The following is a 24547-nucleotide window of genomic DNA, read 5'->3' on the forward strand; positions in this document are numbered from 1 at the left end:
CAAAGTACTTGCCAACTGTTTTGCATCACTCCACAGCAGCTAAATCTACTAAGTACCTTAACTCCATGTAGTCCTCTGTTTGAAGGTTTCAGTGACAGAATCATTCATCACCATTTAATTTGACTAAGAAAATTAATGAATAATTTTTGGAACAGTTCAACAGTAAGGGTCCCAACGTTCTGTAGCCAGTGATTGTGAAGATGTCTGGTTCTTTTTGTACACGGGTTGGCTTATAGCGCCACCATGTGGTTATACTCAGTTGTAATCTCCACCAAAGAAATAGAGCTCATACTTGTTGATTATATCTATTTAAAAAATAATTAAACTTCACAGTAGAGTTTGCAAAATTAAATTTTATGCTTAACCACATATTGTGCACGATCATCAAAAAGTTTGTCGAAGACATGAATTTTATTTTTTTTAGTGAGGTTTGAGGGGGAATTTCGTGGTATGTTGGTGACAATTGAACTCAGCCCACAATGAGTGTAGACATAAATCTTTTCAGCTGCAGACGATAACACAAGGAAAGAGGGAAAGCCTGTGGAGCAGTTGAAAAGGTGGGTGAGAGTTTGAAATTCAACAGGTTGCTTGACTGGGAGGCAATAGAAGTCACCAAATATACAGTAAATAATAGTGTAAAGGAACAACAAATACTTGAGGCAAGAAAAATTTCCTTTTTTTTTACAAGGGGGGGGGGTGGAGAACAACTGTTAAAGGTGCTAGTGAGCATACCTGTGGACCCCATTAAGGTTTTCGCGTGGAAGGGCATACTTGCGTTGGAGATGGTGTTGATCACTGAGATGAGAATACTGCTCTGAAATAAATTTTGAACAGAATAGCTTATGCTCAAGTTTAACAGAATAGAAAGTGAACATTTAAAGTTTAATTGGAATTTGAGAGAGTTTGGAAAAGCAGTGGGAATATTTCCTTAGGTCTTTGGTGGGGAATCTAGAAATAAAAATATATAAAATCTTGGAAATATATAGGGAAGAATCTCATTTGTGGTTTTTCTATAATTTCTGTTCAATAAATGCTATGGATCCTAAGTTATTAAACATTCTAAAGGACATATTAGTCGAACTGTAAGAGTTATCATGTTTTGTGGGAATTGAATAGAAATGTGGAGTTGAGACCAAAACTCAGTTCGGTCATATCTTCTGTGTGTCCTGTAATTTACTCCTTATCATTTCTCATGGCTTAAAAAAAAAGCAGAAAATAATTTGGGATACCCCAGAGCTTCGGAAGGAGACACTGGTCTTTGAGAGATTGGAGGGTGGCTCATATTGTTCCATTCTTTAAGAAAGGGTCCAAATGTAAGCCTGAAAATTATAGACCTGTGAGTCTGACGTCTGTGGTGGGTAAGTTGATGGAAAGTGTTCTGAGGGATGGCATTTACAAATATTTGGAAGAACAAGGATTGATAGATAGTAGTCAGCATGGTTTTGTCAGGGGTAGATCATGCTTAACAAACCTTATAGAGTTTTTCAAGGGGGTTACGAAAAAGATTGTTGAAGGGAAGGCTGTGGATGTTGTCTATTTAGACTTTAGTAAAGCTTTTGACAAAGTTCCCCACAGGAGGTTAGGTAAAAAGGTGGAGGCATTGGGTATAAATAAGGAGGTAGTGAAATGGATTCAGCAATGGTTGGATGGGAGGTGTCAGAGAATAGTGGTAGAAAATTGTTTGTCAAATTGGAGGCCGGTGACTAGTGGAGTTCCTCAGGGATCGGTCCTGGGTCCACTATTGTTTGTTATATATATTAACGATCTGGAAGAAGGGGTGGTGAATTGGATAAGTAAGTTTGCAGGTGATACAAAGATTGGTGGTATTGTGGACAATGAGGAAGATTACCGTAGCTGAAAAAGCTGGAGGAGTGGGCTGAGAAATGGCTGATGGAATTTAATACGGATAAGTGTGAAGAGTTGCATTTTGGAAAGGCAAATCTAAATAGGTCATAGACATTGAATGGTAGACAATTGAGGAGTGCAGAGCAACAAAGGGATTTAAGAGTTATGGTAAACAGTACCCTCAAAGTTGATACTCAGGTAGATAGAGTGGTGAAGAAGGCATTTGGAATGTTGGCCTTCATAAATCGGAGTATTGAATTCAAGAGTTGGGATGTTATGATGGAATTGTACAAAGCATTGGTGAGGCCAAATTTGGAATACTGTGTACAGTTTTGGTCACCAAATTATAGGAAGGATATAAACAAAATAGAGAGAGTACAGAGAAGGTTCACAAGAATGTTGACAGGATGTCAGGGTTTGAGTTACAGAGAAAGGTTGAGCAGCCTGGGGCTTTTTTCTCTGGAATGTAGAAGATTGAGGGGGGATTTGATGGAGGTGTTCAAGATTTTAAAAAGGACAGAGAGAGTCAACGTGGATAGGCTTTTTCAATTAAGAATGGGGGATATTCAAACCAGAGGCCATGGTTTGAGATTGAAGGGGGAAAATTATAAGGGGAATATGAGGGGAAATTCCTTCACGCAAAGGGTGATTGGGATGTGGAATAAGCTTCCAGCAGAGATTGTTGAAGCAAGGACGTTATTTACATTTAAGGAAAGACTGGATAATTACATGAAGGGGAGAGGATTGGAAGAGTATGGACCAGGTGTTGGTCAGTGGGACTAGAGGGTGAGGATTTGTTCTGGCATGGATTAGTAGGGCCAAACTGGCCTGTTCTGTGCTGTATATGGTTATATGGTTATATAGAAGTAGAGGAATGTTAATTTACAGAATTAATGTGGAAAGATGAAACAATGATTGTATTTTCTGAGGCTACAAAAGGAGATTGACAGTGAAGATGGAGAAAAATGTTACCAGAGTTTGGGGGATCTAGGTTTAAGGAACATTGCTCACCTGGTAGTGGTGATAATCTTTGACATCAAATCACTGCAAGTTAGCATACAGGTCCAACAGGCATGATGACCTTTATTGCAAGAGAATTTGAGTAAAGGAGTGCAGACATCTACTTATTTAAAACTAAATTCTGGTGAGACCATATCTGGAATATTGTTCATGCTTCTGGTCTCCCTTCCATATTTTACAATGTACATATGCACCAAAATTCTTAGTTGCTGCAGTTGAACAGGTAGTTTGCTTAAAAAAAGTAACTGGTAGTATTCTTTCTTAAAAAAAGAATAGTATACTTAATCTTTGGTATTTATTGTCTCTTCTTAATGAACAATAAATATTCACAGTCATCATACTGTAAGAATAAGTGATCTTTGCAGTCGCGCAGACAGTCGTTTTTGTGGAGCTGTTATTTAGCGTGGACAGTTTTTAAAAAAACTGTTTCCCAGGAGGCAATGCATGCTATGGGCGCAGGAACAAAAAGTAGACCAATGAGGAAGTCGAGTGCATTGTTGGTTCAAGCAGCTCGGAAAAATGTTGTTTAAGCATTAAAACCATGCCATGCTGTTTTTCGAGGAACAAACATAACATGGTGTCGGAAGTGGGATGACTAAGTAAGAAAAGACCATATCATGAATAAGTTAAGTCCTCCCATATCGATGCAGTTTACCAGCAATCTAACTGATAATTGGAAAAGCTTCAAACAGCGATTCAACATTTACTTAGAGGCTGGTGGAACAGGAGAGACCAATGAAAAACAGAAAATGGCCATATTTCTACACATGATGGGTGAAGATGCCTCTGAGATCTACAATAGTTTTCAAATTGATGAGACAGCTTTCACATTGGACACTCTGATGACAAAATTTGAGGAGTACTTTGTTCCAAGTAAAAAGACACATTTGAGAGCTTCATGTTTTCCTCCTGTGACCAAAAACAAGGTATGAACTTCAACCAGAACTTAGCTGAGCTTCACACACTGAGTGAGTCCTGTGAATTTGGAAATTTGAAAAACTCACTCATTAGAGACAGAATACTGATTGTACCGCTCTCTGGTCTGGAAACTCCCATGGTCCGGCATGTTTAGATTTCTACCACTTAACGTCCATTTGGGCAATGTCCAACTGCATATACGTCTGTGATCCCGTAATTATTCCATTACCATGAGCAAGTCTGCAGCAATTTAGAAAAGGCAATTGCTAGCTGTAGGACATTGTATACTGTATACCCAAACTGATGTGACTGACCCACTCTCTCCCCACAGCCCTGATCTCTTCCCATCGTCCCGTGTCGGTCGTCCCCACTCTCTCCACACTGATCCCACTGCTCCGCTCTTTGCCCACAGCCCCATGTCGGTCCACACACTGATCCCGACTTACAAATAAAAAGTTTACTGGTGCACTCCAGTATCCCATATAGCTTTGCTAAGTATATAATATGGCATTTACACAACGTTTGCATCGCATAACACCCAATTTTACAGAGCGTATTGTGGATGTTGAGCAGCTATACCATACTCTTTTTTTAAACTTTATTTAAAATTTTGTAACATGAATAAAATAGAAAATTACATTTAAAAAGAATAAAAGTAAGATAATAAAATCCCCCCCAATAATTATTACACAACATTAATGACCTAACTTAAAATTAGTCTAACCCCCCCAAAATAAAGAGTGAAGAGTTAATAAAATGAACAATATATATAAGAAAAAAAAGCCCACTTACAAAAAAAAGATAAAACATAACAAGTAAAGATACTAACAAAAAAAAGTTATCAATACTAAAATATCACACTTAAAAACATATTTAAAGCAAACTTAAATGCAAATGTTTAACAAACGGAGTCCACTTGAACCTATGAAAAGACATCCTATCCTGAATTGAAAAAGATCTCCTTTCCATGGTCAAACAGGATTTCATCTCCAAATACCACCTATCTAAAGTTAATATATTTCTGTCTTTCCAAGTAAGTGCTATACATTTCTTGGCCACAGCTAGAGCTAAATAGATAAAGGAAATCTGATAATCCTTTAAACCTAAATCAATTAGTGATTGCATATTCTCTAATAAAAATATATCAGGATCTAATACAAGACAGATATTATATAAACTATTAAGTATAGATTGAATACCTTTCCAAAACTGTTGTAATCGATTACAAAGCCAGACAGTATGCAAAAAAGTATTAGCTGTCTGGTCACAATGAAAACAGCAATCCGACTTACTAAGGCCAAACTTTTTTAGTTTCTCCGGTGTTAAATATAACTGATGTATAAAATTATAATTAATCATCGCTAATCTAGCATTAATCAATTTCTGAATTCTATTCTGACAAATTTCCATCCAGGCTTCTTCAGCTATTGTAAAACCCAAATCTTTTTCCCATTTCAACTTATCTTTATCCCAATCTTTTTTACTTTCAGTTTCTTGTAAAATACAATTCAAATCAGATATATATCCCTTTTTTGGTATTGAAAGTACATATTCCTCAAAATTAGAATCAGGCAGTAAGATCATATGATGACCACATATCTGTTTTACAAAAGATCTTAATTAATAATACACAAACACAGAATTTCCACTAATACTAAATTTCCTTTGTAATTCATCAAAGGAACAAAAACATCCCTCAGAAAAACAATCAGATAAGTTTTTTATTCCCTTCCTTTCCCATTGTTTCAAGGTGATATTGGAGACTGTAAAAGGAGCAAGTTGATAATTATATAATGGCAACCGTCCAGACCATTTATTTTTGAGCCCCAATTTGTTAAGTTTACTTGTCCATAGATTCAATAAGTGCTTCAATACTGGGACATCATAAGTTCGTAATAAATTTTTATTCCATCGAAACAAAAACTCATGAGGAAATTTTTCTAAAATAACCGCCATTTCTACCTTTGCCCAACTGGGCGGATCATCCATATTCATTAATGCACTAAGAAATTTAAATTGAGCTGCTTCATAATAATGCTGAAAATTCGGTAATCTTAAACCTCCAAATTGGAAATCCCACATCAACTTTCTCATCGCTACCCTCGGAAATTTTACCTTCCATAAGAAGTCTCTAATTGCTTTATATAAATCCTTAAAAAAACTTTTGTTTTTAAAAAAAAAAAGGAATTGATTGAAACAAATATTGTATTCGAGGAAAGATATTCATTTTTATAGTATTAATTCTCCCTAATAAACCCAAAGGTAAATCCTTCCACCTAATCAAATCTAATTTAATCCTTTTTATTAAAGGAAGATAATTGAATATAAATCTTGAAATTCCATATTAACATTAATTCCTAAATATTGAATTTGTGTAGTCCACTTCAAATTGGTAATACTTTTATATATTGAATAATCATCTTTACAAATTGATAAAATTTTACTTTTGGCCCAATTTACTTTATAACCAGATAATTAACCATAATTTTCTAAACATTCTTGAATTGCTGGTAAAGAAATACCCGGATCCACCAAATATAATAAAACATCATCAGCAAATAAATTAATCTTATATTCCTCATTCAAAACTCTCATACCTTTAACATTTTCGTTTTGACGTATTAGTTGTGCCAAGGGTTCAATAACTATAGCGAATAAAGCAGGTGACAATGGGCATCCTTGTCTAGTAGACCTTGTTAAATTAAAAGATTCTGAAATCTGCCCATTGACAGCAATTCTAGCCTTCGGACTATTATATAAAGCCTTTATCAATCCAATAAATGAAGAACCAAAACAAAATTTCTCAAGTACTTTAAACAAAAACTTCCATTCCACTCTATCAAAAGCCTTCTCTGCATCCAGTGAAACCACTATTGGATAATTCATCTGAGATTTAGATTTATTTATCAAAGTTATTAAATGCAAAATGTTATCTGACACATATCTATTTTTTATAAATCCCATTTGGTCACTATGTATTATTTTAGGCAAATATTGAGCTAATCGATTAGCCATAACTTTAGCTACAATTTTATAATCTATATTTAACAGCGATATTGGTCTATAAGAAGAAACCTGTAAAGGATCTTTATCTTTTTTTGGTATAACTGTAATTATTGCATTAGAGCAAGACTCAGGTAATTGAAAAGTATTATAAATTTGTTGTAATACATCCTTATAAATAGGAGATATATCAGCATAAAAAGTTTTATAAAACTCTATAGAAAACCCATCTTCACCAGGTGCCTTTCCATTTGGCATATCTCTTATCGCCATTTCTATTTCTGTAAAGGATTGATCTAACTCTTGTCTGTCTTCTTTATTCAATTGTGGCAATTTAATTTTCAAAAAAGAATCTATAACATCTTCAGTTACATCTTTACATTCTGAAGTATATAATTTTTTATAGAAATTAAAAAATTCCTCATTAATTTCCTTTTGGCTAAAAGTAAAACCCGATTTCTTTCTAATTGCTGGTATAATCCTAGATAATTGTTCCTTTTTTAACTGCCATGACAAAACATTATGAGCTTTATCACCCCATTCATAAAACTTATGTTTAGTTCGGTTCATTAAACATTCAAACCGATAAGTTTGTAATTCATTATATTTAAATTTTAAATTAGTTAACCGATTCTTTTGCATTTCAGTAGCGTTTTTTTTGAAATTCTTTTTCAGTAGCAGTTATCTTTTTCTCTAAATCTTCAATCTCTTTAATTCTCTCTCTCTTTACTTTAGAAGCATAACTAATAATTTGACCTCGTAAAAAAAGCTTTCATTGCATCCCATAAAACAAAATGACTAGAAACAGAATTAGTATTATTACTAATAAAAACTTCATCTTGTTGTTTTAAATAACTAATAAATTCTGGTTTTTGTAATAACATAGTTTAAATCTCCATCTTGGAGCTCTCTGAACATCTTGTGAACTCTGATATTCTAATAATAATAAAGAATGGTCTGAAACCAGTCTTGCCTTATAATCCACTGATATAACCCTATCCTGCAACTGTGTTGAAATTAAAAATAATCAATTCATAGAAAAAGAATTATATCACGAATAATAAAAAGAAAAATCTTTCTCTGTAGGATTAAATCTTTGCCAAATATCAACTAAATTCAAATCTGACATCATGTTAGTTACTTGAACTGCCATCTTAGATTTCTTAATTACTCTTGGCTACTTGTCCAATAAAGGCTCCAACACCACGTTTAAATCTCCTCCAATCATCACATTAGAATTTGATTGTCCAAGTAATAAAGACATATCCACAACAAAAGCTGTATCCTCAACATTCGGAGCATAAACATCAAGCAAAGTCCAAGCTTCATTAAAAATTGTACAGTTCAATTTTAATAATCTTCCACCATTTTTCTCTTCATTCTGTAACTGAAATGGTAAATTCTTGTACACCAAAATTGCCACTCCTTTTGCCTTTGAATTAAATGAAGAATAAAAAACTTGTCCAACCCATTCACGTTTAAGTTTCAAATGTTCCTTATCTGTTAAGTGAGTTTCCTGCAAAAAAGCCACATCAACTTTTAATTTTTTTAAGTAAGCAAGTACTTTCTTACGCTTAATAGGATTATTTAAACCCTGAACATTAAAAGAAGCAAACTTCAATTAGACATTCCTTACAACTCAACAAAAAAATAGAAAAAAAAGAAAAAAAAAGAAACCACCAAAAAAAGAGAAAAAAAAGGAAAAACCCCTCCCCTTATTCCCTCTTAAAACTACAATCAAAAATAAAAAAGAAAAGAAAAAAAATATTTATTTAAAAAAAAGTAATAGAAAAAAAACTTCACTGCTTAACCCAAAAATTAAGGGAAAAAAAACAGGCAAGAGGTCAACTACCACCTCCTGTTTAAACCGCACAATGCGGTAACTCCCACAAAATACTGGGTGTGAGATAACTCACATGTAGCTGATGACTTCTGGAAAGTAATGCCCACCCAGTTCCCTCTCCCAACTCCCATTTCGTATTAAACTATCATCATTATCTGAAATCTTCTCAAAAAAAAGTAAAAGATTTATTTTTTTTAATCAACTTTGCCACTTCGACCACCATTGCTTCCATTTCTTCTTGAAATCTGATTCCCATCTTGTATCTCCACTCTCTTTGGAGACCGTGGAGGACTACGTCGTTCCTGAAATTGCGTAATCGATAAAGATTGAGCAAAGTCCATAGCTTCTTTAGGATTATCAAAAAACTTTGGCTGATATCCATCCTGAAAAATCTTCAATACCGCAGGATACCTAAATATTACCTTATATCCTTTTTTCCACAACAACTCTTTCACAGAATTAAATTCACATCGTTGAAACATAATTTCTTGACTCAAATCGAGATTTAAAAAAACACGATTATTTTGAACCATCAAAGGAGATCTATTTTGCTGTGCATTTCTAATAGCCACACGTAAAATTGTCTCTCTATCACAGTAGTTTAAACAACGGACCAGAACAGGTCTTGGATTCTGTCCTGAAAAAGATTTCCTTCTCAAAGCTCTATGAGCACATTCCAATATTAGACCTTCGGGGAACTTGTCTTGTCCTAACACTTGTAGAATCCATTCAGTAAAAAATTTTTTTGGATCTGGCCCTTCTATGTCTTCTGGCAAACCAACAATTTTTACGTTGTTCCGTCTGGATTGATTCTCCAAATAATCAACCTTTTTTGCTAATTTTTTATTCTGAATTTGCAATGTTTCAATTGTTTTGTTTACATCTTGCAATTGATCTTGTACGTCAACTAAACCTTGATCACACATATCAAGTCTTTCATTAGTTTCAAGTTTAAAAGCTCCATAGTCAGCCATCTGTTGAGTGTTAACATCCACCAATGTATTAAGCTTGGAATAGACCTGGATCATAGAATTACCTAGCTGTTTCATTGAAGAATATAACTTAAATTCAAGATTCTTGATAAGCGTATCAGCAAAGGTAGATTCAGACATAGTAGGATCCTGTTGTTTCTGAGAGACCAAAGGATCTTCTGTCCCTTCCCTTGGTTTAGCAGCTTTTCTTGCAGTATGGCTCCGTGTATAAACCCCTGCCACAGCCCCCTCAGCAATATCAGGAGGCTGATAGTCAGGGTTATCTTTAAGCCATATCTCATCAAAAGCCTTCATTATATCTAAACCTGGAGAAAGCGTCATAACTGGTGGTGCAGTTCGCAGCGCCACTGCTATATCAATCGGAGGTCGGCTCTTTAACTCTCCAGCTGGTGGCGTCCCAGCTGATTCAGCTGTCATACTCTCAGTAACAGCGCTCACAGCAGGCGTTGTTTGAAATACACGCGCCCGGCCAGCCCTTTGTTCCAAAGGCTGCCGCACTTATAAACAAAACAATAACTCAGAGTCAGGAGAGGACTGGGAGGCATGTCTGTTCCTTACACCATTTTGCCACGCCCCCCCAGCTATATCAAACTCATAGCAGACCTGATCACTGGGACAGTAAAGGTTGAATCTGCTGCCATTAGTACAAACTCTGTACAGTCAGCGTGGAACTCGAATCCTGGTAATGATCGCTGGCACTGTAAAGGCGTGGCACTTGCCGCCCCACGGTATTATTTCCTGTTTAAGCTTTGTTCTACCTTTTATATACTTATATAGAGGGTTCCCTTAGGGATACATTTCTTTTTTCTGACATTTTCTGTTGTCCAGCAATGGCCAGGTCTCAATACTGCCAGATTAAAGAGGTAGAGCCTGTAGTTTGCAGAGTCCCAGATAATGGGCTTGGAGAAAGACTTGCGTGAAAAAAATTTGACACTGGAAAGGGCTGTGAATATGTGTAGGGCAGCAGAGACCACACCAGCACAAGATGAGGAGCTGCACAGGATAGATACAACAGTGCATGCAATGAAAACTGAGAAGCAGAGCACCAGGAGTTTCCCAAAGCAACAGCAAAGAGCTGGGGTCAAGCAGCAGGTGTGGAGGCGGAGGTAGATATATTCCAATGATGTGTCTGTCATGCCTATGGGAAGTCCTGCAATAAATCTGGGAAGAGAAATCATTTTGCAAAGTGTTGCAAAGCATGGGCTACCAAGAGAAAGGTTCACACAGTGGACGAAGAAATGGAGGAATCCTTCATGGATTCACAACAGACTGCTGATGGTAAAACATTCCAGTGACTGTGAATGAGACAGAAATTCCATTTAAGGTCAACACTGGAGCCCAGGTAAATCTATTATCTATGGACAATTACAAGACCTTCACTGTAAAAAGCAAGATTTAGCCAATGAAATTTAAAAATTACCGGCTACACTGGTGAGAACATTCCAGTAAAAGGGGGCTGTATGGTGATTTTCTAACACAAAGGGCGACATCTAAAATCACAACTACTGATTGTAGAAAAGAGAGTACAGCCAATATGAGGTCTGAGTGCATGTGAAGAGCTCCACCTGGTGAAAAGAATTTTCATAGTGACTTCACAGACCAAAGAGGAGCACACAACACTTATGGAAAAGTGTGCAGATGCCTTTGAGGGGCTTAGTGGTTTACCTGATGTACATAAGGTCTATGCACACAGGAAAGTTCCATTTCCACTTAAAGACAAACTTAAACAAGAACTAGCACGCATGGAACGGATGAAAGTCATGCAGTAAATTTAAGAACCTACAGATTGGGTCAGCTCACTAGTCCTCATGCAAAAGAAAAATGGAGCATTGCGTATATGTCTATTTTTTCCAATTACCCAACATCCAGCAAAGCATATATCACCTTCATGAAAAAAATGTTTGCTTCATGATATCAGTGGATTTGGAGTAGGCCAGGAGGAACACAAAATCAACCTATTTGCTGATGTTGTATCTGACAGTCACTGTAAATATGTTGGCTAAGCTGCACTCATCTTTGGAAGACGATAGCGAGGTCTCTGGGTATAAGTGGGCAGGGTAAACTGTGTTTAAAATGCATGTGTTTCCGAGGCTTCAGTACCTCTTCCAAACTTTGCCTGTGGCACTGCCCTAGGGATTCTTCCAGAACTTACATTCAGACGTTAGAAGGTTTTTGTGGAATGACAAAGTAGTCAGAGTCTCTATGAAGAAACTAACACGGGACTTCAGTCTGGGCCGCTTAAGGTTACCAGACTTTGAGATATTATTGGGCAACCCAGTCACTATTTGAGGGGGGAAGTGTACCATCCTGAGCACATTGGTCTGCGCACGATGGATGAAAAGGTAGCAGGAGACTTTATTTACCCTAAATTGTTATGTTTTTTTTTTAAAATAAGACAGCCCCAAATTAAAACACAATTTTTAAATGGAACAAAATTAATCAATAAGTAGGGTCGAGAGTGGGCTGTCCCCAAAAACACCCCTAACTCAGAATAGATGAGTCACATTGATGATGGCTGCAAGATCCTGGACACCTGGTGCCGAATGGAGGTCAGATGTATGGAGGATTGTTGTGAGCGAGGGCAATTAATGTCATTTGAGCAACTCATAAATAAGTATGACTTGTCAAATAAGATGTTCTTCTGCTACCTTCAGATAAAATCATTGTTGAGGGGCAAATTAGATGCATCCATGACACAGAGACCCTGAATTGAAAGGGAAACCCAGGGAAGTTCATCTTGGCAATGTATTTCTTACTCCAAGCAGAACGCTCTAAACTGGGCCTTCACAAATCAAGGTAAAGATGAGCTGTGCTGGTTAGATCTGTGTTAGAGTAAAATGACTGCAATTATTATTGCACGGTATAGACTGGTGCAGTATAACTTTCTCCACCAGCTATATTTGACACTGGCAAAATGGAATAAGGCTAAACCAGAAATTTCAGACCAATGTTTTAGATGTGGCATTGCAACAGGAACCTTTGTGCATGCACCTGGATGTGTACCAAGATGAGACCCTTCTGGGTGGAACTAGGCCAATCCCTAGGAAAAAAAATCCTAGCTATAGAATTCCCACAGGACCCAGAGCTGTTCCTATCTGGAAACATGATAGACACAAGGCTGAAGATGAAGCTGTTCAAATTCCAAATCCAATTTGTCATGATTACATTGGTAGTGGCCAGGAAGTGCATAGGTAACCTGGAAATCTGACTCCCACTTGGGCATTGCGCACTGGAATACAGAAATGCAAAGCTGTGTTCCTCTGGAGAAAATTACCAATAACTTAAGGAAAAATTATAATCCCCTCCTAAAAATTTGGCAAGCATATTTAAATTTTATGGGAACACAGTTATAGTGTGGATTTGCGTATCTCGCTGCCCTGCCTCCCCTGTCTATCCTTCGACTGAGGGAAGGACGGGGTTTCCATTCCATCTCAATCAAGTAAAGTGTATCAGCCTAGATGTCGTCCATCAGTCCACGACAAACCCCTGATGTTGTGGGTGTCTTGAATGTTGTGCGTAACTGTGGTTTGATGAGTGTGGGAAGGGGGGGGGGGGGGGAATGGCTCGGACTCTATGGAAAATTTTATATATAATTGATAACTTTTTTAAATTTCTGATTACTGGAAACTGAGTTTGTTTGAAAATTTGTAAATAAAATAATCCAAAAAAAAGTGTTTGCAAGGCATGAAGTTCCTTGTGAAGTAGTGTCAGGCAATGATCCACAATTTTTGAGCAGTAAATTTGAGTCCTTTGCCAATACTTGGGGGCAGTTGGGAGGGGGGGGGGGTTGTTTAGACGTTTCACTTCAAGCCCACACCACCCAAAGTCTAATGGCAGAGCAGAGAGTTCTGTCAAGGTGGTGTATGTGAAGAAAGAGCCTGATGGATGAGAGGATTTCCACAGAGTCTAATGATTCATAGAAGTGTGCCGCTACAAAATGGCCTTTCTCCTGCCCATATGCTGAAAATCAGCATGAAAATCTGTTGACACCTAAAGGAACACACAAGGTCAAACAGGCTAAAGTAGAAGAGAAAGTAAACAGAAACAATATCCTGTTAAGACTGCAAAAAGCCTATTAGTCCTGAAGCCTCGAGTTCAAGTGCAACCCCAAGATCACAATTCGGGCACATGGTCCATGCACAAGGATATGTGCAAGAGAAAGTAGATCAGCTCCAACCCATCAGGGGCCAGCACATGTTAAAAATGAACATATTGTACAGAGTTCACAGAAAGACACAAATATTAACACAGAAAGTGCATGCAATGCACTGGTGGAAACGCATACCAGACCAAAAAGGCTAAACCACCTCAGAGTCTGATTGAAAGCTGCTGAATGGAAAGAGACTGGCCACAGAATGTAGATACCCTTGTGTGTAAACATAGTATTGTGTTATTATTTTTTTAATTTTAAAAAGGGGAAAGATGTGTTATTATGCATGCATCGTAAAGAACAATATTTCCCAGTAGGCAATGCGTGAGGTGGGCGCAGGAACAAAAGGTAGACCATGACAGAAGTCGAGTGTACTTTTGGTTCAAGCAGCTTGAAAAATAGTTGTTTTAGCATTAAAACCACGCAAGGTAGTTCTTCTTCAAGGAACAAACAACAGGAGCAATCCATAATTAAGAAGGGGAGGTTCAAGAACCTGATAGCTGTTTGGGGGGAGGTGGGAGAAACAAAACTGTTCCTGAAGCTTAAGGTGCTGGTCTTCAGGTTTCAGTAGCTTCTCCCTGAAGGTAGCAGTGAGAGGAGGTTGTGATCAGGGTGTCCTTTTTTTTTAAATGTTGGCTGTCTTCTGAAGCAGCACATCATACAGATGTATTTCAAAGGAAGGGAGGTCAGAGCCTATGATGGACCAGGCTACTTTTACCTCCTTCTGGAGCCTTTGCATTCCTGGCACTCAAATTCCGAATCCAGACTGTGATCCAACCAGTAATACTCTCCACAGAGCACCTCTAGCCACATACTTATGATAGAAATAGTTTAGCAAAAACCCACCAAGATTGATTCGTGGGATGTTGTGGAAGGAAAGGTTAAGTAATCTGGGCTAACGGTTAAGCATTTTTGATGAATGAGTAATGACCTTATGTGATAGTACAGATCTATCACCAATGTACATCGTGTATATAGTTACTGTATCTAGACTGTGCTTACAGCGATTGGCTGAGAGCTAAGCCACTCCTATTGTCTGGGCCTTAAAGGGTTGTGTCCCTAGCCAGGTCGGATCATTCCGGACTGGTCGGCCACCTGTGAAGAGCTCCGGTCTTTTGCTAATAAAAGCCTTGGTTTGGATCAACAAGTCTTTGGTTCTTTCGACGAGCTCTAAACCTTACTAAAAACTGAAAATTTGTGAAGTCTGTGATGGAACAAGTGTAGGGTTGTTTTTCCTTGCTCCGATGGCCAGATCCAGGCTTGAAACTGCAGGTGGTGTCCAATTTTTAGAATTCTGTATGCAGGAAGGATATAGAGTATTGACGTAGACTGGTTGTGGATTCAAAGATCAGTCCATTTTTTGATTTTTTAGGAAGTAAAAGAATGTGGTAGTGCAGGAAGTGATATTAAGATAAGTGACCATCAGTGATTTTTATTGAATGGCAGGGCAAACAAAAGCAGCCACCTGGTTTACTTCGTGTTTTGCACGTGCTATGAAGGTGATGCTAGCCTGAGGTTAAAATTTAAAGAAAATTACCTTGATGAACAGCTCAAGCATGAAACATTGGTTATATATATTTTTACCTCAGCTGCTTAAAGTACACTATTTGACCAGCTGAGTTTCTCCAGCATTGTGTTTTCACTTCAACCAAGGTATCTGCAGACTTTCATGTTTTACTGCTAGCCTGGGAAATTGCCTGTTCTGCTCTGGATTCTGTGCTCCCTGTTTTTATGATTTAATTTCAGGGGTATGGTAGATCAAATTATTAAATACAGGTAGTCCTCGACTTCCGACTTGCGTGAGTTATGTCCACCTGCACATGTGACCAAAATCTTTTTTAAACCTTTATTAAAACTATCATAGAAGTACATATTTTGTATTAAAAGTTCAGTATTCAGTAATTCCTGCTACTGGCGGAGCCCAAGGTACCCGGCGGCAGCCGAGGTCCCCGTTTCCCCGACTTACCCAATCCTTTGATCCCCATTACGGACGTAAGTCGGGGACTACCTGTAAATGACTTGGCCATACATCTCATCTCATCCATGCAGTTAAATTATCATTGAAAATTAAGTCAAGTCAAGTCACCTTTATCTGTCATTCATAGCATGCTCACATGGGAAAATTAAGATGGTGTTTCTCCAGCACCGTGCAGCATATTTACATAAATATAGGTTAGAATAGAAGTTCAACACATTTAAAATATTAAGACTTGTACATTAACAATCCATGTTATCCAATCTTCAAATGTTCTGGGAGTTCAGGGGCCTGCCAACTTGGTGGGGGGGGGGGGAGGGGATGGGGGGAAGCTCTTGTGATATGTACCTGCTATCAGATGGAAGAAGGGAGAACAGTTTACTCAAGGGGTATGTAGAATCCTTCACAATGTTTTTTGCCTTTCTCCTGCATAGAGTGTTCTGTCATGGTAGGAAGAGAGCCCCTGATGATCTCTTCTGCTGATTCCACTATCCTCTCCAGGATTTTGTAGTTTGAGGAGTTGCAGCTTTCAAACCAGATGGTGATACAGTTGCACAGGATGCTCTCGATACATCCTTTGTAGAATGTAGTGAGGATGGAGGGTGGGAGATTAACTTTTCTCAGCATTCACAGGAAGTAGAGGCGTTGCTGGGCTTTCTTGGCTATTGAGCTTCTGTGAAGGGACCAGGTGAGATTCTCCGCCAAGTCCACTCCAAGGAACTTGATACTCTTGACAACCTCAATGGTGGAGCTGTCAATGGTCAGTGGAGCATGGTCCCCTCGGGCCCTCGTGAAATCACAACCATCTCTTTGGTTTTAAGCCTAATTAAGCTTCATTCCTGCCTGTTTTAGAAGTGTGGTCTTGTTGCTGAAGCAAGAACTGGTGACAATATGGGCATTTGGATTTGGATTTATTTATCATGCACATTGCTTTTCACTGATCTGTTCGTGTATAACTTTTTTTATATTTACAGACAAAGTTTTCTATTGATCCTTGGTGAAATACTTGCCTCTCATTTTGAATTTCACTTTTGAGTCTGAAGATCAACTTGATACTGATACACTATCAATTACTCAGGGGACTAATGAGGAGAAACCAATAGACTTTAATTCACTTGAGAACATGTCACATCCTTACTGTTCAGCTGTCCTGTAATGAGTTGCGGGGGCTGTGGAACAGTCACCTTTATACAGGAGCCTGTGGGGAAGGGCCACAGGCACCGGCCAATAGGCATGCTTGACCATAGAATTATTCATTACAGTGGTTTACCACAGATACGTCAGAGTACAGAATAGCTACTTCTTGCCACTAATTCAAAGTTTCCTTTCTTCTTGAAGAGAACAGATCTCTAAAAGTGAAGACAGTCTATCATCCTCCTTATCCAGTTCTAAACTACGATTTTTAAACATGAAACGAACTTCGTCGCAGCATTCCTTGGACACTACGTCGCTGGATGGCAGCATGACAGAAGATCGAATATCTGTAGACAGCGACAGCAGTGAGAAATATGTTATTCTCCTTGAAGCAAGTACATACTATGTTTGCAATTAATCATGATACATCAAATCAAGCATTCTATTGTTTACTGCATTGATGGCTTAGCCAACATGCAACAAAAATTCTGAATGAGCCTAATGTCCTGTTTCCATATGCTTTAATGTGGTATTCCAGGAATCATTTTCGGCTAAAACCAATCCAGTCCTTTTTTTTTAACGCTAAACAATTAAAATGAAAATAGGAGCAGAAGTTAGCCACTTGGCTCCTCAAGTTTCAAGATGATCATGGATGATGTATCTCAGGCCTCATCTCTCTGTGCCATTTCTCCATATCCCTCGATTCACTGCTTTTTCAAATACGGTAAAAATCCCCGGTATCCGGGATTCAAGCAGACTGCAATTCAAGCAACCAGCAAAAAAAAAACAAAGAAATAAATAAATTAAATTAAAGTTTAAAATTGCAAAAATATAATGTTCTCAGAAGCAACACACAAACCTTTGAAGATGGGAGCAAACATTTCAGCCAGTGGAAAGCCCAGATCGTGCCCCGTCAGCAGCAGCTGATTGAATAAAGTTTGAATAAAGTTGTGTTTCAATAAGATGGTGGCGCCCAGGATGAAGAGCCGGCCATTGCCGCTGGGACGACTCTCCCAAAGTGTCTCCCTGGCCCTACCTACTACGCCTTCATCTTTGTTATAAAGCCTTACTCACTTAATAATTTATCTGTAAACTTTGTGGAGGAGTGTATGAATTATGACAGCAGTATGGTTAGCGCAATGCTACAAAAGCACTAGCAACTGTGGTTCTAATTTAAATTTAAATTTTGTACGTTACAGGTATGACCTGATTAAAGTGAACTTGACATAATTAAGGATGATAATACAGTTTTTTTTTAAATTATTTTACATTTTGCACTGTCTTTGTTTTTTTTTTAATCTGCTTATTCTTAATTTTAAAAGTTAGGCATTGGAAGACTCTGTCTCCTGCAACCAGAAAATTTCCATATCCAGCATCCACAATACTTGTAGATGCCTTATACTGGGGATTTTACTGTTCCCTCAATGAGCTATCCCCAGAGAGTTGCCATGCTCTCCAAGAAGTTCCAAACCTCCTCAATTTCAAAGGACTAGCCTTGCCCCTTGCAACAGTAGCCCCTTTGAGATTCTCCTACAGGTGGAATCATTTTGACTTCAACCCTGTCATGCATGTGAATGAATTATGTATGTTTTAAGAAGATCACTCCTCATTATTTTAAACTTCAAAGAATAAAGATCTACCATAATTTATTGGTGCTTGTGAAAGAACAGCCTTCACATTCCAAGAATTGGTTGAGTCCATCTTTTGAATTGCCTTCAGTGCCAGTTTATCCTTTCTTAAATATGGAGACCAAAAGAGTACAATCCTGATCACTTTCTTAATTCCATCCCTTGTGCATCAAAGACCATTTGCCTTGCTAACCACTTATGGCACCTGCCTGCTGTCGTGAGATCCATGCTCATAGATTCCTCAACAACTATTTGGAATAATCCATTTAAATGATTGTTTGCCTTTGGATTCCTCATACTGAAGTGTATGACCACACATTTTCCCACACTTAATCTCTGTTTGCCAAACTTTGGATCTTATCACTTCACTATATATTCTCATCGCAATATGACCTCCCACCTATTTTCATACTGTTGGTACACTTGGATACTCTACATGCAGCCCCTTCCTCTTAGACTCCACTGGTTACATCTTTCTCGCATGATGAAGACGGATTTATTTTGACTTCTTTGTTTTGTGATAAACCATCTTTAATCCATACCAACATGCTTCCCCAAATACCTCATGCACTTCTGCACTGACCTTTTGTGTGCCACCTTGTGAAATGCTTTCAGAAACTCCAAATATCTCCCAATATCCTGCTATTGACTCTGCTTTTTCATTTAATTTTGACATAAGGCCTATAAAAGGCCTTTCCAGCCCATGAGCCCATGCCACCCAAATACCCAAATTCACCGATTACTCCAGTATGTTTTTGAAGGGCGGGAGGACACCAGAGCACATGGAAGAAATCCCTGTTGACCTCCAGTGCTGGATTCAAACCCAATTCACTGTAATAGCATTGCAGTAACCACTACGCGAACCATGTGGTCTGAGTCCTTGAAGAACTGAGCAAATTTGGAAAAAGATTTATATTTCAAAGCAATGGTTTGATTATATTAAGCTTCTCCAGATTTCTTCCTTGATTTTAGACTACAGCTGCTCACAACAATATTAAGCCAATGTGCTTTATTGTTCCATGCTTTTAATTTTTCTCCCTGCTTGAACAATCAAGTCATATTTGGTGTTTTCCAATTTGCTAATGCGTTCCCAGAAATCTTTAAAAATTTTCAACCAAGGACTCCTTTGGAATATATTCATTCTTTTCTATGTTATGAAGGAACGAGTTACCCCACCTTTAATTCTTTCTTTGTGTACATTTAACTGAGTTGGTCTGTGAGGTAATGCCAGGTAAACATTTGTCATATTTCAGCATCTGAAATAAATATGTTCTGCTTCCTTGAGATTAAATATACTCCTTCAAATGGTCATGTTACCTCTGTGTGTCTGAGTCATCAGTTCTCCTCTGGACTACTTGAAAATATGCAGAAAAAGATTTGGAATTTGTTGCACTGAAGTTACAGATGTATTTGAATACTGATGCTTTTTAATTATTGCTGCAGACCTTTCAGTGCAATTACTACTTCTTTAGTTGACTTGTAATTGGAAAATTTTATCTGACATCCTTTCAGTTTTTGCCCCTTATTTGATATGTGCAGATGTGAACATATTTTTAAAAAGTCTTCAAATGCATAAATTCAAAGCTTTTAACCCACATACTGAAAAAAAATTGTCCTTTAGGATTAATCCTTTTGTTTTAACAGTACTTTGCCTCTTTACTTTTTGGATGTTTCCCCGGTGTGATTTCAATGGAAAACTGATAAATTTCTGAGCAAGTGTCCTGAGTTCAATTGTTTCCTGTGCCACATAGGTTGAAATTTCATCACTGTTTTGCACCAAGTATCAGGAGTTGCAAAAATTATCCTCAAATGTCCCTTCCCACTGTCACACTCATGACAACTATTGCATACATTGTTTGTGATTGGCTGAAAGATTCACATGCATCAGGGCGAAACAGAAAGGCAGAGTAAAGGCACATAACCAATAAAAGTTTCCACAGTTGTAGAAATTGCCCCATGGCTAAAATTTTTAATTCTGCCCTCCAAACTACTATTGAAACTACGTGCCACTGAAATTCCAAAGATAGAATATCATAGTTTCCTCTGCTGTCCAGTTGAGCTGAAAGCTGCCTAATGTTTGGGCCCCTCCCAATCATAGAACTGACTGAAGGCAATGCCAAAAATATTTTCCAAGGATCTTATCTGTCATAATATAAAATTGCTCTTTCATTGTAGTTCTAGAACTGGATAATCTTTGCAGGTTAGGCTGGTACAATGAGGTGGTGCATCTAATTTCTTTGGGAGAAATTTTGCTTTTACGGATTCAGTGATAATTGTGAAATTTGCACATTATTTAGAATTCATGATTTTGGAATATAAACTGATTCATTCATTTCTCTTCACAATGGCATTTCTAATTTATTCGTCAAAGGAAAGTACTTCTGTTAATTCTACTTTAAAAAAAACATTTGCAGCTAAATATGATTTAATACGTTGCATAAATTTTTCAGTTGATATTTATGTTAACTGTTAAACATGTAATTCTTAGAATCAGGACAGGAATCACTTCTCCCAAACACAGGCATAGATCTGATAGCGGCAATGGGCAGCAATCAAAGTCTTCCAGAAAGTGTAGATGGGGGTCATAGAGGAGAACGATCTCACAAACACTCCACAATCACGAACTCCTTAACACCAAATGAAGACGATTCTACTGCTGAACAGGTAAGGGTGCTTTTCATACTTCCAGCTTTTTTGGTTGGTGACCCAACTGGTTGTTTTTAAACTTGCTGTTATTTGCACCAGATATAAATGTGAAAATATTTGTGGATGATTATTTGTTTTATGCCCTCTGCCCATAATCTATGCAAGCAAAGTTGTGCAGAGAACACTTCATTGTCTCAGCTAATGCCTCTTGTAAACTGGGATGAAGAGCAAAATAGGTGATGGTGACAGTATTTAAATTGCTGATTGTTTTCCCTTGTCAGTAAAAAATCTCCATAAAGTGGGGGGGGGGGGGTGGGGGGGGGGAAATGGTAAGAGTAAATAAGTTGACTTTTTTTAATGAAAGTTGTCCAAGTTGCACCTTGCTGCACAATGTGTAGCATGTTACTTGCTCCCTGCCAGAATATCAAGGTCCCTTGTCAAGGAAGTAAAGTGCCGCATTTGTAATTCTGCAGAATGAAGTATCGGAGCGTGTTTTCGATGTCTATTCTACAATGTTGAAATTTAAACTTCTCATTTGTTTCCCAGGCTTCCGTGCTGTTACTGAAAATAGTTGATGTAAGTTGTGGGATTGGCATAAGAGGTGACGACGTGGCCGTCAGTGTCCAGGCAAAAGAAGTGATTCCTGATCATTTGGGCAACATGGGCACGCAGAAGTTTCTAAACAGCCATGGAACTGGTGAGGGGGGGGCCGGGGGGGTGGGGGGCAACAACATCCGATTTACAATCCAATGATGGTTTAATTTAAAAGAGAAAGAAGGGTCCCTTATCTCCTTTTATCCACGGGGCCATTGGACTCCAATTAGTATCAGACCTAACCCCATGCCATTTAAAGGAAAACATGAATTATTATCTCCAAGTACATTTTTCACTCACATTGAACGATCTATTGACTGATTCTCTTACAATTCAAAATGGGAATACGCAGCTGTTTTTTGTAAATCATAACCTTTTGAGATTTTAATACCTGAAATGATGAGGGAAAAAAAATGAGAAAAAACAATTCTCCTCGGAGGAATTATCTGTTATCTTAAAAGAAAGATGTGACGGGCCCAGAGGTCCCCAAAATCCAACAACAATAGAAATTCACCAAGACAAATGGTTACTTAAACAAAAGTGGCTTTTAATTATGTTTAGACATGAAAACTGGATCAAACTTTAACTTATTACTATTAACCTAACTTAAGCCGTCTAATTCTAAGCACACGTGTATGTAATGAGTGTGTGTGTAAGTTCAGAAAAGTGCTTTGATTCACAGTCCAATCTCATTCCTCCAAATTCACGGGGATTCAGGCAATTCTTATACTGTGCACAGAATTTAACATTAATGAATCTTCGCCAGGCTTTGGTGTCTTAAAGGTAAATGGTTACTGCTCAGGAAGGGTCTTGTCAGTTTTCAGAGAGAGATTTGTTGCTCATTGGACACAAGCTGATTCCTTCCAATCAGTCACTTCAGTGTCTTGCTGAAGAAACTTGCCCCATCAGGGCTTTCCAGATAATAACCTTTCTTTCAGGCCACCACAAAGTTCCTTTTCTGTTTCCCTTATCTCAGACGGAACATTATACAGCCAGCCATCTCCTCTTGTGTGGACCACAAGGGCTTTGAACTGGCTGAACTTAGAACTCACAACCTGTCTTCAAAAATGGGGGTTTTCCACGCTTGCCAGCTTGTCATGTTCCAGTACCAACTTCTGCTGCTGAACTGAATTCTCTCTCTCTCTCTCTCTCTCTCTCTCAGAGAAAGCCATATGACCCTCTTACAATAGCAAACTGCATTCAAACAGACTGCAGCACTGGACCCAATCTTCTAAATCCATTCATCTGTTGCTTTCCAAAACAATAATCCGTTACTTCACATTATGTTCAATTAAAACACCAACTTGTGAAGTCCTTCAGCAAAGCAGTTTCCATTGCCTTTGCTAAGGCACTGGGAGCCTGGACAGTCTAGCCTGAGCAGAGCTCTGCCATTTTAAATAAGATCTGTGTTGTGAAGTGTTTGTGTTTGTTTGTGTCCTACACTTAAAAAAAACACAATTTATTTTCCAAAAACATATCTATACATAATATAAAATATAACATCATCTGTCATAAAGAAAATTTGGAAAAGTAAGGAAGTAGATGAAAAGATTTTCCAAAGGGAGTAATGGTTAAATAAAGAGAATGGTAAAATAAATCTTACCTGGATTGAACTCCATTTGCCACTCTTCCTCCCCGCTCTGCATCCTATCTGTATCCTTTAGTATCCTATGAGAACTTTCAACACTTTCCACAATTCCTCCAATCTTCGAATCATCCAAAAACTTAATGGCCCATCTTTTTGCTTCTTCATCCAGGTCATTTATAAAAATTACAGAGATCAGGGGTCCCAGAACAGGTCTCTGTGCAACTCCATGATTTATAACTTCCCAAAATCATGGCCAAGTCTCACAGATTGGAAAACTCCCAATGTAACATGGTTATTCAAGAAAAGAAAAAGAGAGAAACCAGGAACTACAGGCCAGTTGGCAGGTCATTGAACAGGAAAATTAGATTATTCATTTTGAAAAGTGGAAGAGCAAGGCAGAATATTACCATAAATTGTGAGACAGTTGAAAGTTGCTGTTGAAAAATCTGGCGGTCCACATAGAGGGATACAAAGTTAGAGTTGGTATCAAGGCTAGTGATTCTGAGGTAGATGCAAGGAGGGAGAAATGGTCTTCAGATAGGTGGTCAGCCAGGCAAAAAAACATTAGGATTATGGATAATGATAGTGAGCTTCATACATGCAAGTTCATAAGATTCATATTTATTTGTTTGCATGATTCAAAAAGTAGATGCTTTTTTTTATATATAATTTTTTTTTAGTGGCCGTATATATGGGGGGGGGGTTAGATTAATCTAAGTTAGGTTATTAATGTTGTGTTGTAATAATTACTTTTCATTTTCCTTTAAATGTAATTTTTTCTGTTTTATTCATGTGATAAAATCTTTAAATAAAGTTTAAAAAAAAAAGTAGATGCTATTAAACTGTTCTGTAATTTTCTTACAGCAATGAAAACTAGTTTTATTTCACAATTAAAACTTGTCCGTAGTGTGATTGCATAGACAGGGAAAGCTGTCGAATTTGTCCCTTTTTGTTCTACCTTTCAGTAGATGCACATCATTTGCTTCCTCTTAAAATGGCCGTGTAAAGACTGACCTCAATGCAAAAGGAACTTGTGTAATGTGTAATATACAAATTCCTGGTCATTGCTAATTTTAAACATTATGACCCTCAGAACAGAAACAATAAGGCTTCCATGCTCCTCAGTAGTTGCACAAACTTCTTCACAATGACAAGAGAAGCCAGATGATTTATTTAAATAATTGTTTAGTCTCTGAAAAATATTGCAATTC

General features: G+C 37.7%; 1 protein-coding gene across 2 annotated transcripts in view; it reads left to right on the top strand.

Moving 5' to 3' along the window:
* bltp3a (bridge-like lipid transfer protein family member 3A) overlaps positions 1-24547 on the top strand; it is a 129094-nt gene that overhangs the window by 92327 nt on the left and 12220 nt on the right. For both annotated transcript variants that reach the window (XR_011358402.1, XM_069941566.1), the window contains exons 17-19: positions 17085-17275; positions 20997-21172; positions 21701-21851. Coding sequence is in view for 1 of the 2 variants with exons in the window: in XM_069941566.1 (XP_069797667.1) it covers positions 17085-17275; positions 20997-21172; positions 21701-21851 (518 nt within the window). In the remaining variant the exon portion in view is untranslated. The remainder of the gene's footprint in view (positions 1-17084; positions 17276-20996; positions 21173-21700; positions 21852-24547) is intronic.

The sequence above is a fragment of the Narcine bancroftii genome, chromosome 5 (genome assembly GCF_036971445.1).
Source record: "Narcine bancroftii isolate sNarBan1 chromosome 5, sNarBan1.hap1, whole genome shotgun sequence".
NCBI lineage: Eukaryota > Metazoa > Chordata > Chondrichthyes > Torpediniformes > Narcinidae > Narcine > Narcine bancroftii.